This window comes from Leucopleurus acutus (genome assembly GCF_964270905.1).
Source record: "Leucopleurus acutus genome assembly, chromosome: 9".
Classification (NCBI taxonomy): Eukaryota; Metazoa; Chordata; class Mammalia; order Artiodactyla; family Delphinidae; genus Leucopleurus; species Leucopleurus acutus.
In genome coordinates this window covers 52,121,593-52,140,155 of record NC_139144.1, presented here as the reverse complement: position 1 = coordinate 52,140,155, position 18,563 = coordinate 52,121,593, and the positions used below count along the sequence as shown (strand labels likewise).

The 18,563-nt window shown below is 39.1% G+C and overlaps 1 protein-coding gene across 1 annotated transcript in view; it reads right to left on the bottom strand.

The window, feature by feature from the left end:
• Nucleotides 1-18,563, bottom strand: part of CALCR (calcitonin receptor) — a gene marked incomplete at its 3' end in the record, with an annotated part of 65,373 nt that overhangs the window by 24,809 nt on the left and 22,001 nt on the right. Inside the window, exon 6 of the mRNA XM_082847069.1 lies at nucleotides 12,160-12,286. Coding sequence (XP_082703195.1) covers nucleotides 12,160-12,286 — 127 coding nt within the window. The remainder of the gene's footprint in view (nucleotides 1-12,159; nucleotides 12,287-18,563) is intronic.

The following is an 18,563-nucleotide window of genomic DNA, read 5'->3' as shown; positions in this document are numbered from 1 at the left end:
CCTTTAGATGCAGCAAGAACAATGCTTTTAATTCTGCCTCCTAACTCTCTACATGAAGATCATCGAATAAGCAGACAGAACAAGAAAATGAAATTTTAGATATTATGGAAATGAAATGTTCAAATGACACAAATGACAATGGGCAATTTTCACATCACTCAATAAACTGAGGATTTATTCAGCCCTTATTTATTCGATGAGTTATTTTGAGTTTAACTTTAAAAAGAAAAAAAAGTTGTGTGAAGGAGTAAGATTCTCACCCTTGGTTTTGCAGGAGAGAATCTGCCCAACCAAAAAACTTTCAAGGAAAGAGACTGACTACTTCGATGGGAAAGGGACCATAAACCCACTGGGATTCCCTGCTGAGAAGTGAGAACACTGTTTTCTTTTGCCCCCAACAAAATAAACCCTTACAGAAGTAGTGTGAAAGCACTGGGATAATGCAGCCTCCTTTTACAAGAAATAACTTTCTTTTTAATATATCCCCTTGGGCACTGGGAAGGAAAATATTTTTGCCTCTTAACTACTGATTCACTGACCTGAGAACTGGGTCAAAATGAAAAAAAAACAACCCACAATTCTGTCTTTAGTTTGCTTAAGAAAGAGTCTTTAAAAATTATATATTCTTTTTTATATAGAAAATTATGTATTCTTTTTTATAGAAAAGAGACATATGCTTGAATCACAGAGATGAAGTGCTGATGGATGTGCTTTAGTTTATGACTTCCGTTATGTTTTTCATGTTAATTGCAATTTCAATAAATATTTGTAGACTGAAAATGTCTAATATCTTCCCTTTTTCAAAAATTTCTTCTGCTAATTTTTTTTGTCTGTCTCTTCTTTCTTGGGTTTTTCTTTATTATCTCCACTTTTCTTGGCTAGGGAGGACCTTAATCTAGTGTTTTCTGGAATGTCAGTTTTTTAAGAAAAATGCAGTATTTCATATAATTTATTTAGAGTAATTTAAAATATCTGATGTTGCACATGACTTAGTAATACGTTGATGACATGACTCTCAATATTTGGCTGTTATTTTCTGTCTTTTTAAAGGTGGGGAATTTTATTGCTCAGAAAGATGGGGCTTTTCTAGTTAAACCTGGTTAAACCTTTCCTAGTTCTTGTTTATCCCCTGGGTATTCAAATATATTACAACAGGGAAAATTCCTTTATTCTTAATGCCTGCATTTGTAGTTCCAACTGCAATTTACTTTAATAGTCTTTTGGATAGGAAAAGATCCTCAAGAAATTAGACTTCTATGATAGCATTTATGACAGAATATGCATTTTCAAGATAAGGTACAATACAAAGTTTAAGACCTATATCTCTCTTGGAAATAGTAAATAAGCATTTTCAATAGTGAATAACATACAAGATATATCTACTTGAGAGTTCTTTCCTACCCTTTTCTTGAACTAATTTTGCCTGCCTAGAGAAAGCAGTCCTGTGTTGTATGTGGAGGATTAGATAAGAGATGTACCAAAATCTCACTGGACAACAAAGACTGTTCAAATAGAGAAAGTACTAACAACAAATGTCCTAGTTTTTTTCCTTTGGGCCAGTTGTATGCTTCACAATTTACAAACATCAATTAATTTTTGTTGTTGTGGTCTTTGGTTTTTAGCCTATGCTATTTATATGTATTTGGTGAAAGGCACATGTTTCCAGATTTTGTCCTGTGGAAGAAAACAGACATTTGGAAATGTGGAAGAGGGCGAAGTGTGCTCACACACGCCCCGTTTTCCACTGTAAGTGGGCTGTGATTGGTGGCTTATTCTCATTTGAATCTTAGAGGAAAGGAGACCTCTCATTCAGGCACACAGAACAAAATCAGACTTTTTGCTCCTTTGTTTTCCACTAAAAAAGAGACATACACACACTTTGAAATAGGTAGATAAATGACTGAGTCTCACATATATAGTTGCAAGACATAGGCAGCTGTTTCCATGTGAGGCTGGGCATATTCCTAGGGATTGTGAAGAGAATGTCATAAATAGATATTTCCCGCAAATGATATGAATTTAGTTCAGCCTGAAGACTAAAATTTGAGTTTGGGGTGCTCAATAAACACTTGATTGATTGGATGAAGTTCTACCTTTCGAGTTTTATAGTTTTTTCCTAGGAAGTTTACTCTTGCATAGCTAAAAAAAAAAAAACAACCCAAGTCTGTTAGGTTAAAAAGATATTGATTAGGAGAACCTGGGGTTAGTCATGCCATAAAGATAAACTTCTTTTCAGTTTTTCAAACTTCTGTCACTTTGAGAATGCCTAATGTGAGACAGCCACCCTCCCATCTCCATATCCAGAAGAAAGCTTCCTATTAATTTCTCTGACTCCCCTATGCTCACATTCTCCCAGGGAATCAGCTGCTTTGTGGCTAAGCCAGGCCCCTAGATACCTGCTTACAGGCTTTATTAAAGGTTTCGAGGCAATAGGGGAGCTGGAAGGCAGAGCCGAGCTGGCTGCTTGGTGGCTAGGAGGCAGCCTGTGTGCTGTGACTGCCAGAGTACCTAGGAATGTCTGTCCCTAAAGTACCTATGAAAGTGAAAACATCCGCCAATGATAACTTACCTGTCTAAGAAAACGAATAGAATAACAGATTGGTTGGGAAAGTCATGTGCAGAGACCTAGGGAGCTAGCCACAGGGCAAGGGTTAGCAGTAACCTTGTGAGCAATCGTTTGCAATATCACGCTCTTGGGAATTTTTAAAAGCTTTATGCTTCTTTGGGACTCTGGGACAACCCCTTGGAAGTAAGAGCAGTTTCTATTACTCTCATTTGATGGATAAGGTTAAATGGCTTCTACAATTTAATAGTGAACTCAGAAAAAGTCCTGAATGTACACTATTTCAGGAGGATAACAGGTTTAGTATGATCTCATAATGGATGAAAAGCCCCCATTACCCTACATCCAGAGGGCGGGCTGGAGGCATAACATGTGGGTGTGAGACCCCACACAAGAGAGATGGGAGAGAGTCTATTCAAGAATTACAAGACCTCTGCTCCCAGGTTGGTGGGCTGATTATTCAATAACTAAAGTGCCATTTCCTGGCCTACTTTGTACAGATAGTAACTTTCTCAGGGTTTTCATATTTAATGGGAAATGGGATGCTCCAAATTTGAGTTTTGCTGAGATATTCTTGGTTAATGGCTTCTACACCTGTTTTAATCTTAGTGGGAGTCAGCTTCCCTAATGAAATGGAGTGTGCTTGTCTAATTACGAAGAACCATTACTTTGAAATGGCTGAGCCAATATCTTTAAGAACAATCTTCCTAAGGAAAGAAATCAAGATAAGAGCACCATGTGGTACAGAGGAGAGAGGATGGGCTTCTGCATGGGACAGGTCTGGGTGTGAATCTATCTATCTAACTATCCACAGTGTGTAGGACAACTATCTACGTCTAACTATCCATGGTGTGTAGGACACGTGCCTTCACTAAGCCTCCATTTACTCAGTTAATAATGGGGGGACGAGGGGAAGATGGCGATAGAGTAAGACGTGGAGATCACCTTCCTCCCCACAGATACAACAGAAATACATCTACACGTGGAACAACTCCTACAGAACACCGACTGAACGCTGGCAGAAGACCTCAGACCTCCCAAAAGGCAAGAAAGTCCCCAAGTACCTGGGTAGGGCAAAAGAAAAAAGACTAAACAGAGACAAAAGAATAGGGACGGGACCTGCACCAGTGGGAGGGAGCTATGAAGGAGGAAAGGTTTCCACACACTAGAAGCCCCTTCACGGGCGGACACTGCAGGTGGCGGAGAGGGGCAGCTTCGGGGCCGCAGAAGAGAGTGCAGCAACAGGGGTGCGGGGGTCAAAGCGGGGAGAGTCCCGCACAGAGGATGGGTGCCGACCATCACGCACCAGCCCGAGAAGCTTGTCTGCTCACCCGCCGGGGCGGGCGGGGGTGGGAGCTGAGGCTCAGGCTTTGGTTGGAGCGCAGGGAGAGGACTGGGGTTGGCGGCGTGAACACAGCCTGCAGGGGGTTAGTGCACCACGGCTAGCCGGGAGGGAGTCCGGGGAAAAGTCTGGAGCTGCCGAAGAGGCAAGAGACTTTTTCTTCCCTCTTTGTTTCCTGGTGCGCGAGGAGAGGGGATTAAGAGCGCTGCTTAAAGGAGCTCCAGAGACGGGCGCGAGCGGCGGCTAAAAGCGCGGACCCCAGAGACAGACGTGAGACGCTAAGGCCGCTGCTACCGCCACCAAGAAGCCTGTGTGCGAGCACAGGTCACTCTCCACACCTCCCCTCCCGGGAGCCAGTGCAGCCCTGCCACTGCCAGGGTCCCGGGATCCAGGGACAACTTCCCCAGGAGAACGCACGGCGCGCGTGGTACAACGTCACGCCGGTCTCTGCCGCCGCAGGCTCAACCTGCACTCCATACCCCTCCCTCCCCCCAGCCTGAGTGAGCCAGAGCCCCCGAATCAGCGGCTCCTTTAACCCTGTCCTGTCTGAGCGAAGAACAGACGCCCTCCAGCGACCTACATGCAGAAGCGGGGCCAAATCCAAAGCTGAGCCCCTGGGAGCTGTGAGAACAAAGAAGAGAAAGGGAAATCTCTCCCAGCAGCCTCAGGTGCAGCGGATTAAAGCTCCACAATCAACTCGATGTACCTGCATCTGTGGAATACCTGAATAGACAATAGAATCATCCCAAATTGAGGAGGTGGACTTTGAGATCAAGATTTACGATTTTTTCCTCTTTTTGTGAGTGTGTATGTGTATGCTTCTGTGTGAGACTTTGTCTGTATAGCTTTGCTTCCACCATTTGTCCTAAGGTTCTATCTGTCCGTTTTTTTGTTTTTGTTTTATTTTTTCTTAATAATTATTTTTAATTTAATAACTTTATTATATTTTACTTTTCTATTTTACTTTATCTTCCTTCTTTCTTTCTTTTTCCCTTCCTTCCCTCCTTTCTTCCTTCCTTCCTTCCTCCCACCATGCCTCCCTCCCTCCTTTCTTTCTTTCCTTCTTTCTTTCTTCCTTCCTTTCTTTCTTCCTACTTCTACTAATTCTTTCTACTTTTTCTCCCTTTTATTCTGAGCATGTGGAGGGAAGGCTCTTGGTGCTGCAGCCAGGTGTCAGTGCTGTGCCTCTGAGGTGGGAGAGCCAACTTCAGGACACTGGTCAACAACAGACCTCCCAGCTCCACATAATGTCAAATGGCAAAAATCTCCCAGAGATCTCCATCTCAACACCAGCACCCAGCTTCACACAGCGACCAGAAAGCTACAGTGCTGGACATCCTATGCCAAACAACTAGCAAGACAGGAACACAACCCCACCCATTAGCAGAGAGGCTGCCCAAAATCGTAATAAGTCCACAGACACCCCAAAACACACCACCAGACGTGGACCTGCCCCCCAGAGAGAAAAGATCCAGCCTCATCCACCAGAACACAGGCACTAGTCCCCTCCACCAGGAAGCTACACAACCCACTGAACCAACCTTAGCCACTGGGGACAGACACCAAAAACAACGGGAACTACAAACCTGCAGCCTGCAAAAAGGAGACCCCAAACACAGTAAGATAAGCAAAATGAGAAGACAGAAAAACACACAGCAGATGAAGGAGCAAGATAAAAACCCACCAGACCTACCTAACAAATGAAGAGGAAATAGGCAGTCTACCTGACAAAGAATTCAGAATAATGTTAGTAAAGATGATCCAAAATCTTGGAAATAGAATAGACAAAATGCAAGAAATATTTAACAAGGACCTAGAAGAACTAAAGATGAAACAAACAACGATGAACAACACAATAAATGAAATGAAAAATACTCTAGATGGGATCAATGGCAGAATAACTGAGACAGAAGAACGGATAAGTGACCTGAAAGATAAAACAGTGGAAATAACTACTGCACAGCAGAATAAAGAAAAAAGAATGAAAAGAACTGAGGACAGTCTCAGAGACCTCTGGGACATTAAATGCACCAACATTCGAATTATAGGGATTCCAGAAGAAGAAGAGAAAAAGAAAGGGACTGAGAAAATATTTGAAGAGATTATAGTTGAAAACTTCCCGAATATGGGAAAGGAAATAGTTAATCAAGTCTAGGAAGCACAGAGAGTCCCATACAGGATAAATCCAAGGAGAAACATGCCAAGACACATATTAATCAAACTGTCAAAAATTAAATACAAAGAAAACATATTAAAAGCAGCAAGGGAAAAACAACAAATAACACACAAGGGAATCCCCATAAGGTTAACAGCTGATCTTTCAGCACAAACTCTGCAAGCCAGAAGGGACTGGCAGGACATATTTAAAGTGATGAAGGAGAAAAACCTGCAACCAAGATTACTCTACCCAGCAAGGATCTCATTCAGATTTGATGGAGAAATTAAAACCTTTACAGACAAGCAAAAGTTGAGAGACTTCAGCACCACCCAACCAGCTTTACAACAAATGCTGAAGGAACTTTTCTAGGCAAGAAACACAAGAGAAGGAAAAGACCTACAATAGCGAACCCAAAACAATTTAGAAAATGGGAATATGAACATACATATCGATAATTACCTTAAATGTAAATGGACTAAATGCTCCCACCAAAAGACACAGATTGGCTGAATGGATACGAAAACAAGACCCATATATATGCTCTCTACAACAGACGCACTTCAGACCTAGAGACACATACAGACTAAAAGTAAGGGGATGCAAAAAGATATTCCATGCAAATGGAAACCAAAAGAAAGCTGGAGTAGCAATTCTCATATCCGACAAAATAGACTTTAAAATAAAGACTATTACAAGAGACAAAGAAGGACACTACATAATGATCAAGGGATCGATCCAAGAAGAAGATATAACAATTGTAAATATTTATGCACCCAACATAGGAGCACCTTAATACATAAGGCAAATGCTAACAGCCATAAAAGGGGAAATTGACAGTAACACATTCATAGTAGGGGACTTTAACACCCCACTTTCACCAATGGACAGATCATCCAAATGAAAATAAATAAGGAAACACAAGCTTTAAATGATACATTAAACAAGATGGACTTAATTGATATTTATAGGACACTCCATCCAAAAACAAAATACACATTTTTCTCAAGTGCTCATGGAACATTCTCCAGGATAGATCATATCTTGGGTCACAAATCAAGCCTTGGTAAATTTAAGAAAATTGAAATTGTATCAAGTATCTTTTCCGACCACAACGCTATGAGACTAGATATCAATTACAGGAAAAGATCTGTAAAAAATACAAACACATGGAGGCTAAACAATACACTACTTAATAACAAAGTGATCACTGAGGAAATCAAAAAATACCTAGAAACAAATGACAATGGAGAAATGACAACCAAAAACCTATGGGATGCAGCAAAAGCATTTCTAAGAGGGAAGTTTATAGCAATACAAGCCCACCTTAAGAAACAGGAAACATCTCAAACAAACAACCTAACCTTGCACCTAAAGCAATTAGAGAAAGAACAAAAAAACCCCAAAGTTAGCAGAAGGAAAGAAATCATAAAAATCAGATCAGAAATAAATGAAAAAGAAATGAAGGAAACGATAGCAAAGATCAATAAAACTAAAAGCTGGTTCTTTGAGAAGATAAACAAAATAGATAAACCATTAGCCAGACTCATCAAAAAAAAAAAAAAAACAAGGGAGAAGACTCAAATCAATAGAATTAGAAACGAAAAAGGAGAAGTAACAACTGACACTGCAGAAATACAAAAGATCATGAGAGATTACTACAAGCAACTGTATGCCAATAAAATGGACAACCTGGAAGAAATGGACAAATTCCTAGAAAGGCACAACCTACCAAGACTGAATCAGGAAGAAATCGAAAATATGAACAGACCAATCACAAGCACTGAAACTGAAACTGTCATTAAAAATCTTCCAACAAACAAAAGCCCAGGACCAGATGGCTTCACAGGCGAATTCTATCGAACATTTAGAGAAGAGCTAACACCTATCCTTCTCAAACTCTTCCAAAACATAGCAGAGGGAGGAACACTCCCAAACTCATTCTACGAGGCCACCATCACCTTGATACCAAAACAGGACAAGGATGTCACAAAGAAAGAAAACTACAGGCCAATATCACTGATGAACATAGATGCAAAAATCCTCAACAAAATACTAGCAAACAGAATCCAACAGCACATTAAAAGGATCATACACCATGATCAAGTGGGGTTTATTCCAGGAATGCAAGGATTCTTCAATATATGCAAATCAATCAATGTGACAGACCATATTAACAAATTGAAGGAGAAAAAACATATGATCATCTCAATAAATGCAGAGAAAGCTTTTGACAAAATTCAACACCCATTTATGATAAAAACTCTGCAGAAAGTAGGCACAGAGGGAACTTTCTGCAACATAATAAAGGCCATATATGACAAACCCACAGCCAACATCATCCTCAATGGTGAAAAACTGAAAGCATTTCCACTAAGATCAGGAACAAGACAAGGTTGCCCACTCTCACCGCTCTTATTCAATATAGTTTTGGAAGTTTTAGCCACAGCAATCAGAGAAGAAAAGGAAATAAAAGAAATCCAAATCGGAAAAGAAGAAGTAAAGCTGTCACTGTTTGCAGATGACATGATACTATACACAGAGAATCCTAAAGATGGTACCAGAAAGCTACTAGAGCTAATCAATGAATTTGGTAAAGTAGCAGGATACAAAATTAATGCGCAGAAACCTCTGGCACTACTATACACTAATGATGAAAAATCTGAAAGTGAAATCAAGAAAACACTCCCATTTACCATTGCAACAAAAAGAATAAAATATCTAGGAATATACCTACCTAAGGAGAGAAAAGACCTGTATGCAGAAAATTATAAGACACTGATGAAAGAAATTAAAGATGATACAAATAGATGGAGAGATATACCAAGTTCTTGGATTGGAAGAATCAACATTGTGAAAATGACTCTACTACCCAAAGCAATCTACAGATTCAGTGCACTCCCTATCAAACTACCACTGGCATTTTTCACAGAACTAGAATAAAAAATTTCACAATTTGTATGGAAACACAAAAGACCCCGAATAGCCAAAGCAATCTTGAGAATGAAAAACGGAGCTGGAGGAATCAGGCTCCCTGACTTCAGACTATACTACACAGCTACAGTAATCAAGACAGTATGGTACTGGCACAAAAACAGAAAGATAGATCAATGGAACAGGATAGAAAGCCCAGAGATAAACCCACGCACATATGGTCACCTTATCTTTGATAAAGGAGGCAAGAATGTACAGTGGAGAAGGGACAGCCTCTTCAACAAGTGGTGCTGGGAAAACTGGACAGGCACATGTAAAAGTATGAGATTAGATCACTCCCTAACACCATACACAAAAATAAGCTCAAAATGGATTAAAGACCTAAATGTAAGGCCAGAAACTATCAAACTTTTAGAGGAAAACATAGGCAGAACACTCTATGACATAAATCACAGCAAGATCCTTTCTGACCCACCTCCTAGAGAAATGGAAATAAAAACAAAAATAAACAAATGGGACCTAATGAAACTTCAAATCTTTTGCACAGCAAAGGAAACCATAAACAAGACCAAAAGACAACCCTCAGAATGGGAGATAATATTTGCAAATGAAGCAACTGACAAAGGATTAATTTCCAAAATTTACAAGCAACTCATGCAGCTCAATAACAAAAAAACAAACAACCCAATCCAAAAATGGGCAGAAGACCTAAATAGACATTTCTCCAAAGAAGATATACAGATTGCCAACAAACACATGAAAGAATGCTCAACATCATTAATCATTAGAGAAATGCAAATCAAAACTACAATGAGATATCATCTCACACCAGTCAGAATGGCCATCATCAAAAAATCTAGAAACAATAATTGCTGGAGAGGGTGTGGAGAAAAGGGAACACTCTTGCACTGCTGGTGGGAATGTGAATTGATTGGTACAGCCACTATGGAGAACAGTATGGAGAGTCCTTAAAAAACTACAAATAGAACTACCATATGATGCAGCTACTGGGCATATACCCTGAGAAAACCATAATTCAAAAAGAGTCATGTACCAAAATGTTCATTGCAGCTCTATTTACAATAGCCCTGAGATGGAAACAACCTAAGTGTCCATCATCGGATAAATGGATAAAGAAGATGTGGAACATATATACAATGGAATATTACTCAGCCATAAAAAGAAACGAAATTGAGCTATTTGTAATGAGGTGGATAGACCTAGAGTCTGTCATACAGAGTGAAGTAAGTCAGAAAGAGAAAGATAAATACCGTATGCTAACACATATATATGGAATTTAAGGGAAAAAAATGTCATGAAGAACCTAGGGGTAAGACAGGAATAAAGACACAGACCTAGAGAACGGACTTGAGGATATGGGGAGGGGGAAGGGTGAGCTGTGACAAAGCGAGAGACAGGCATGGACATATATACACTACCAAATGTAAGGTAGATAGCTAGTGGGAAGCAGCCGCATAGCACAGGGAGTTCAGCTGGGTGCTTTGTGACCGCCTGGAGGGGTGGGATAGGGAGGGTGGGAGGGAGGGAGATGCAAAAGGGAAGAGATATGGTAACATATGTATATGTATAACTGATTCACTTTGTTACAAAGCAGAAACTAACACACCATCGTAAAGCAATTATACCCCAATAAAGATGTTAAAAAAAAAGAAAGTAGAAGATAAAAAAAAAATAATAATAATGGGGAGATGGCAGGACACGAATAAAGATGCAGATGCAGAGAATGGACTTGGGACACGGGGAGGGGGAAGGGTAAGCTGGGACGAAGTAAGAGAGTGGCAGGGACATATATACGCTACCAAATGTAAGATAGATAGCTAGTGGGAAGCAGCTGCATAGCACAGGGAGATCAGCTCAGTGCTTTGTGATCACCTAGAGGGGTGGGATAGGGAGGGTGTGAGGGAGACACAAGAGGGAGGGGATATGGGGATATATGTATATGTGTAGCTGATTCACTTTGTTATAAAGCAGAAACTAACACACCATTGTAAAGCAATTATACTCCAATAAAGATGTTAAAAAAAAATGATGGGGAGAATATCCGCCCTTCGCTGGGGTCTTGTGAGGATTAAGTGAAATGAGATTACTTTTATTAAAATCAGTTGACATGAAAGACGAAAACTCATCAAGGTAAACCCATTCTGCACCTAAGACAGGAATCTGTCTCAATAACAGATGCCATGGTTTTAAAAGATGGATCACAATGCCTTTCTGGATGTATTCACACTGCAAAAATTATTAGCACTGTGGATCCATTAGAAGCCAAATTAAGCTGCTTTCCCATGCCATGCCACTGTCACGCAGGATGCACGCCCTGGGCAGATTTCACGCATTTTTGTCATTGGGTTGGCAGAGCTGTCAAATGCCAGTTTTGAAAGATGAGGCTATCTACAGATGTTTGCATAACACAGTTAAGCAGAGAAACAAAAATGAAAATATCCCTTGGCCATTCATTGTGTGCTGGATAACTTCTGTTTGTGCTTTCAAATGCACTCTCTACCCAGCTCCTGGGCCTGGAGAAATTGCTCTGCACATCTCCTTCAGGGCTTCCTCGCCCTCTGGTTTCTGGTTGAGCTCAGTTAATGGGGGCCATTAGCAGAGACTGGGAGATGACAGTGCCTGAACTAGGGACATTTAAAACTTTTTTCTAAGTCATGCAAACATAGAACATGATAAAATTTATATGAATCACTAGAGTAAATGCATAGCTACTTGCAGCTGAAGTGACTGGCCCAAGACCAGCTCGGCACCAGAATGCTGAGGGATTAATACCTATGCACACCTGTAACCCATTAGTGACACACTGGGGCCACTGCAAAGCACTGCTTTAGTACACCTAGTATACGTGCTCAGTGAACTTCCCATAGATGTTAATAAATTATTGATTAGTCATGAAAATTCATTATTTATGGTATGATTCTTATTGGGCTATAACTTTATCATTCCCAGCCCTTTACTATAGCATATAACCATTACTTCCAATAATTACACAGAAATGATGTGCCTTGTTAAATGCAAAACTCAACTGTAAAATATTATTATATATATAAACAGCTGCTTAAGTAAGACAATGACAGCATGTTCACTATTTATACTTATTATATCCTTGAAAATAAAATTAGAAACAAATCATGTAGTGCTTACCGGATCCCTTTTCACGAGCTCTCCGTTGGGCACAACTTCAACCAGGTGGATGATGATAATGATAGAATTCAGAACGTAAGTCAGAAACATGTTCTTGTGCAGAGTCACCCTTTGGCACTTAAGGCTCCTGGAAGGAAAAAGTAACAGAAAGCATTAACCAGTGCCAAAATGTTGACGTACCTGGAAAAAAAAACCACTTTGTAAATATTTTTAATATTTTCTTTAGCAACAGAGGAAAGAACATATAGAAATAAGTGAAGCTGTTTTCATCTTTAAGACTCATTACTACCTTTCTGCCTGATTTTTACAGACAGTTTTCCAGTAGCTCATAGTTTTCAGTCCTCAGGGTGACTTCCTACAATAACTAAAAGACTGAGTGATAAAAATCACTTCAGTGATAACAAATGTCATAAAATTAATTAACAGAAGGACTTTTACAAGAGAAACTATTAGGGTTTGGAATTGTGCTTCAGATGAAATGTCGACTCTCTATTGATGTAACCCGACAGAAATCGAGTGGCAAATGGGATAACAGAGCCTGAAGTCAGAAACAAGGCTGCCTGACAGCCTGACTGAATCCATGTCCTTGGCCCATCACATACACAGGTTTTATTAAGTCTCCTGTCATCCTTTTCTTTCACCATTTCTTTTAATACCTTCTTATTTCTTGTATTCCAACTGGAAATCAACCCTATGGCTCCTTCTTTCCATGTCCTCCTGATGGTGGAGCTCAGACACAGGCAGAGAATTCTAACTAGTCTCAAATCTGATCTCGTGCTGAGGCACAGTGTGGTTTGGACCTGGGACCTATCCAAATGCACTGCTTGTTGGAACAGCCATGTCCCACCTCTGGCGTACTAAACGGTTTCCTGCATTTTTCATTCCTTTCTCCTCCACTTCATAAATTTGTACTTCTGTACTTGTGTGAATGTTCATCTAAATAAACATTAGTTTGAATATCTTACTTCACTTTTTTTTTTTTTTTTTGCGGTACGCAGGCCTCTCACTGCTGTGGCCTCTCCCGTTGCGGAGCACAGGCTCCGGACGCGCAGGCTCAGCGGCCATGGCTCACGGGCCCAGCCGCTCCGCGGCATGTGGGATCTTCCTGGACCGGGGCACGAACCTGTGTCCCCTGCATCGGCAGGCGGACTCTTAACCACTGCGCCACCAGGGAAGCCCCTCCTATTTCACTTTTTGATGCAAATGTAGACAGCCTGCAGGACGGCTATAACAAAATTGGAGTGATTATCCTAGATGAATTAAAATCTCGTGTTTACCATATTTGATCCAGTCAAAAAATATTTAGCATAATGTGAGAAATTTAACGTTAACATTCAGTTAATGATGCCAACGAGTGATCATAGTAACTACTCCTAAAAAATCTTCATGGAATAAAGCTAGAATCCCAGGCATTTTGACAAGAAAATTCTGGGGAAAAATGGGTCATGAAAATGCTTTCCTATATTTTCAAATCAAAGGAAAAATGAGTTGTCAATTATCTGTAGTAAAAAGTAACTTTAAGCAATATGGGCAACTGTTAGAGCATATTTGATTATTGTAGCTACCTTTTTCAACTCTTCAGGAAGCACAAGTATTAGTAAATAGTTAATACAGAATATTTTAAAATCCTCAACTTGTTGAGCAGGAGTAGAATGCAGGAGGCAGCCAATGGTAAAGATGGGGTTTAGAGGAGAACTTTCTCTCCCTCTCTCTATTTTTCTCACACACACTACCATGTGCTACTTTATGTAGCAGCAGAAAATTTTGTTAAATAAACTGAACCTAGTTGGTTTTTTAACAGTACTATAGACAGTAGGATGCAGGGGGCTTCCCTGGTGGCACAGTGGTTGAGAGTCCGCCTGCCGATGCAGGGGACACGGGTTCGTGCCCCAGTCCAGGAGGGTCCCACATGCCGCGGAGCGGCTGGGCCCGTGAACCACGGCCGTTGAGCCTGCGCGTCTGGAGCCTGTGCTCCGCAACGGAAGAGGCTACAATAGTGAGAGGCTTGCGTACTGGGAAAAAAAAAAAAAAGTAGGATGCAAATTTAAGGCTTTAAAAAGAAAAAAATATTTATGTAAAACATCACGCCCATTTATACTGCATAAACTCTTCCCATAAAGTAACTGTTAAACATCTGACCTGCCCTTTTTCATACAGTCGTAATACCATTTTATAATTCTTCTCACTGGGAGGCAAATATCTGTGTTCTCATTATTGGATTCAGCCTGGCTTAAACCAACGACAGTTGACATTATGCATAACTAAGGAGTATGGATGAATGCATCATTCAGCATTGTTATTCTCATGCCTGATTTTCTTTGGATTGGGTAGGGTTCAATTATCTGTCAATGGATATTAGCTTACAGAACTGGTTAATGTTCAGTCTCCTGTGTAAACCAGAACTGCCCTAAATAAAATATACTTCCTCCACCTCCAGCTTACTCTTGGGTCCTTGTATCCCTGTTTTTTTTTTTTCTTCTTAACACTTACTGCCTCCTGACATATCGTATATTTGTTTACTGCCTGTTATTTTCTCTTACTAGAATGGAAATGCTAAAGGAATTTGTTTTGTGTACCGAGCACAGCTTCTGACACACAGTAGGGCTTAATACTCTTTTTTGCATTAAAAATCTGTATATAATAGCAATTTTCTTTGAGCCGTGACCACTAAACAGTTTTTCCAGTACAGAGAATTACATTAAATGCTAGATGATCTCGTATTTCATACTTTGTATCATACTGAACATTTGCCAGATTCTTAACTAATATTGGACATTATTCTGTCGCTCAGCATTACGTAAAACCTATATACAGTACTGTGTTATGTACACAATGAGAAAGTGATGGTTCAAAGCTGGATAAACTGTCAGGTTCCAAAGGAAGAATATGACTAATATATGAGTCTGTTTCTTGAAGATTTCAATATAATTTCCCCTTATTGAGTTTTAAAATTTTTACTACACTTACTTGATGACATTTACACTCAGCTTTTTGAAGCGAGTTAAAGGTACTTTAAATTTATTAAAATTCTTTCAATAATCCAACACATATTACTGTGTATCCAACTCTGATTCAAACCCTCTTGTAGATGCTAGGGATATATGGGTAAACAAAACAGACAGCTTCTGCTTTCTGGGACCTTATACATTACATAATTATTTACTATTATAATAAATGTTCTGAAAGAGGTATAGGATGCTGAAGAGGATTAACTGAACTTAAGAAATTATGTGTTTAATTGTTCTCAATACAAATATCCTGTTGCCTGAATGAACATGAGAGAAGCGGACATTTTCCTGTCAGACATGAAATGTCTTTAGTAGAAATGGCATGAAATAGAAATAGCTCTACTTTATTCCTCTTGATAAAAACAAAAAACAAAAAAACCACAGGTATTTAGATGGAGAGGATGTTGCTTACTCTGAGTGACAGGGAACTATAAGTACTATAGATTCTCCAAGAGTGGGAGGATAAGACAATATAATCTACTCCTGTCTTGGCCCAATCAAGGTGTCATTCACATGTGAGGATAATGATTTACTTTCATATGAATCTCAAAATGTCACACTTTAAAGTTAAAGCTAAATGTCATATTTATGATTTTAATTTACCTGGTGTAAATCTTTCACATTGAAAGCTTTGTTTCAAGTTATTGGTATCCCATGCGTGTATATGTGTGCCTGCAGGATCTTGAAGTCGTATGAGAAGGTGCTTAATATTTGCCTTGAGTCTTGCAGATTGTATAGATCAGTTTGATATCACAGGACAAGGCACAACTTTAAGTTTTCTTTTACTTAGGTATCATACCTTGTTCATGATGGACAAGAGGAGTGAGGGAAGGAGGGAATGTGAAATGGATTGCATTAAAACTCCTAGAAAAATTCAGAACAGTATGTTATACATCTTTCCTATCTGACAAGGACTTTATATCTTTGGATTTAGCACAAAATCTTTATCCTTAAGGAACTCCCTTTCAATCATAACTCTTGCTTCTTTTCCTATTACTACTGTTCTATGAGTGAACATGTGCCAAGCGATGACCAACAGTTACCTTTGGTGTCCTGCCATGTCAAGGGTGAGTTGGGAGAAAGGAGGCTGTTTTTGCTGCCATTGATTTAATGGTTTCTCTGGAGGAACAGGAAGGCAGCCAGAGATGTATAATAGGATACTATATAAGATAGTTATCTATCCATCCTCTATAAAGATGTGAAATAGAATAATAGGGAATACTGAGTAATAGAGGAGTCAATCTTCCTTTTAGAGGTCCTAGTGGAAAACTTTTTTTTTTTTTTGGCCAACGTGGTCAGTGTAATGTAATGTAGAAAATGTAATGCAATGAACACACTTCTCTTTCAGCATATATCTCTGTTAACTTTCAAGCAAGAGTAATTGATATTCACAATATTTAATCAGCAAGTAGTACTTTGGTACCAAGTAGTCAAAATGGATGTTAATGAATGTTCTATTATTGGACCTTCCTTAAGAAAAAACAGTGAGATATTTTAGTATTTAGAATTATTATGCAGAAATGTAAATTGATAAATTGTACATGGAACTGATGAGATAAGTGAATTTATTGCAAACTTGCTTAAAATGGCAGGAAACAAACCCAAATGTCCACTTATGTGACTTTCTCAAGCCAGTCTTCTGTAAACGTGTTTTTATTTTAACCCTCTTATTGACATTTAACTCTTGGCATCTAGCCGTGAGGAGTCTTAAGTAATTTGATGGTTCTATTTAATTCCTCTCCATGGTACTACTCCTAACTATTTTTCCCAGTATAGGTCCTAAACCAAATATCCTAAAAAGGCTGTTTTCAACCTTTAATTGGTGGATCAGAAGTAACCTGTATATCATCCTGAATATTATTTTAACTCTGCCACTTTGTACAGTTAAGATCTTCAGTATTGCCTTTTCTATGATTTAAATCACTGAAAAAATTTTCCTTTATCTTGAAGAGGGCCTAGAAGTTCAATTTTATTCTTTTAAAATAACGAAGACTTTATATATATTTCTACAATCATTTTCCAATAGCACAGGGAGCGTGATTCTTATTGGTTTCAGGTTACACAGTCCTGCCTTTTATCTTCTCCTGAATGCTCACAGTAAAATAACATTAAGATTAGCGGCATGCCGTAATGATCTCATTCTGAGTAATACCCCAGGATTTTTAGCAAAGTATTGGCAGTTCTACAGCCTCCCATATATTCAGTAACTCCTCTGCAGGCCTTCCTGGCCTGCTGGTTTGAGAAGGACACCTGCAGGGTTACTCCTTTTCATAGACCCTAGAAGGCACATGTTAGGATTTTAGAGTGAGATTTCAATGGGATGATTATGAATGAGGCATTAGGTCTCAGAAGCAGAGCTGAGTGTAACTTCTCATTTTGGTTTCATGAACGTTTTATGAAATTGATTATTTGGATTCTGCAAAATAACTCAACCCTGGGCGTGCAGAATTAAGCAAGGGAGTGATGATTATTGCTTGCTCAGGTTTCACACAGATGATGCCATTTAAGTACATAAATTGTAAAACCTCCCCTTGTAATGTGCAGTAAATATCACAAGGGTGATGTTGAGTGTTTGAAAAACACCTGGGAAAATATTTCTAATTAAAAGATAAAATGCAGTCATAAATCAGTTATTTTATTTTTATTTTCACAGTCACTTTGAATATTTCTGAAATCCAAATGTAAGAAAAAATGTGACGAATTAGAAACATACTTTAAGGAAAACAGATGGCATTGATAGTTTTAGTTTGGGCAGATTTAAGGTAAGATTAAGAACAGGTATAAAAATCAGACATGACTGCTTCTGGATTTGAATACTTAGCATCTCAGCATGTGTGTTTTTTGTATCCTAGTCACCTTTTACTGTGTGTACCCTAGAGAACCAACTGTTTCACTTTGTGTCTTCCCATTGTTACATTCAGATTCTACCTCAGTAAGACATGTTTTTCCACCCAAGACTTAAGTTACTGTTTGGAAGGTTCTTGAAACAGAGAGGCAGTAAGGGCAAAATCTCTGCTTCCTAGATAGTATGCCCCCACTCCCAAGGATTTTACCAGATTAATTTTGTTTTGGGACTAACTGGAATTGAGAAATATTTCACTTTGCCTATGTGCTACACTTTTAAACACCCATCTTTAGTGGCTTAATAGAGAAATTATTTAAAGAACATTCTTACTTTCTTTGCTGATTTGGCTCTCAGACCTCATCACTTATTTAAGTGACTGGAGAAGAACTAAGAGATCTCCCTCGACATTTTTTAATCTTTAAAGTCCTGTGTACATTTATTAATTGCAGAGTTACAAATTTAAAGAATAGACTTTTAGTGACAGACTTTTTAATCAAAGTTATATGAGAGCCATGATGATGTATTTTTGCTCTGTGGTCAAGTGTAGTTGA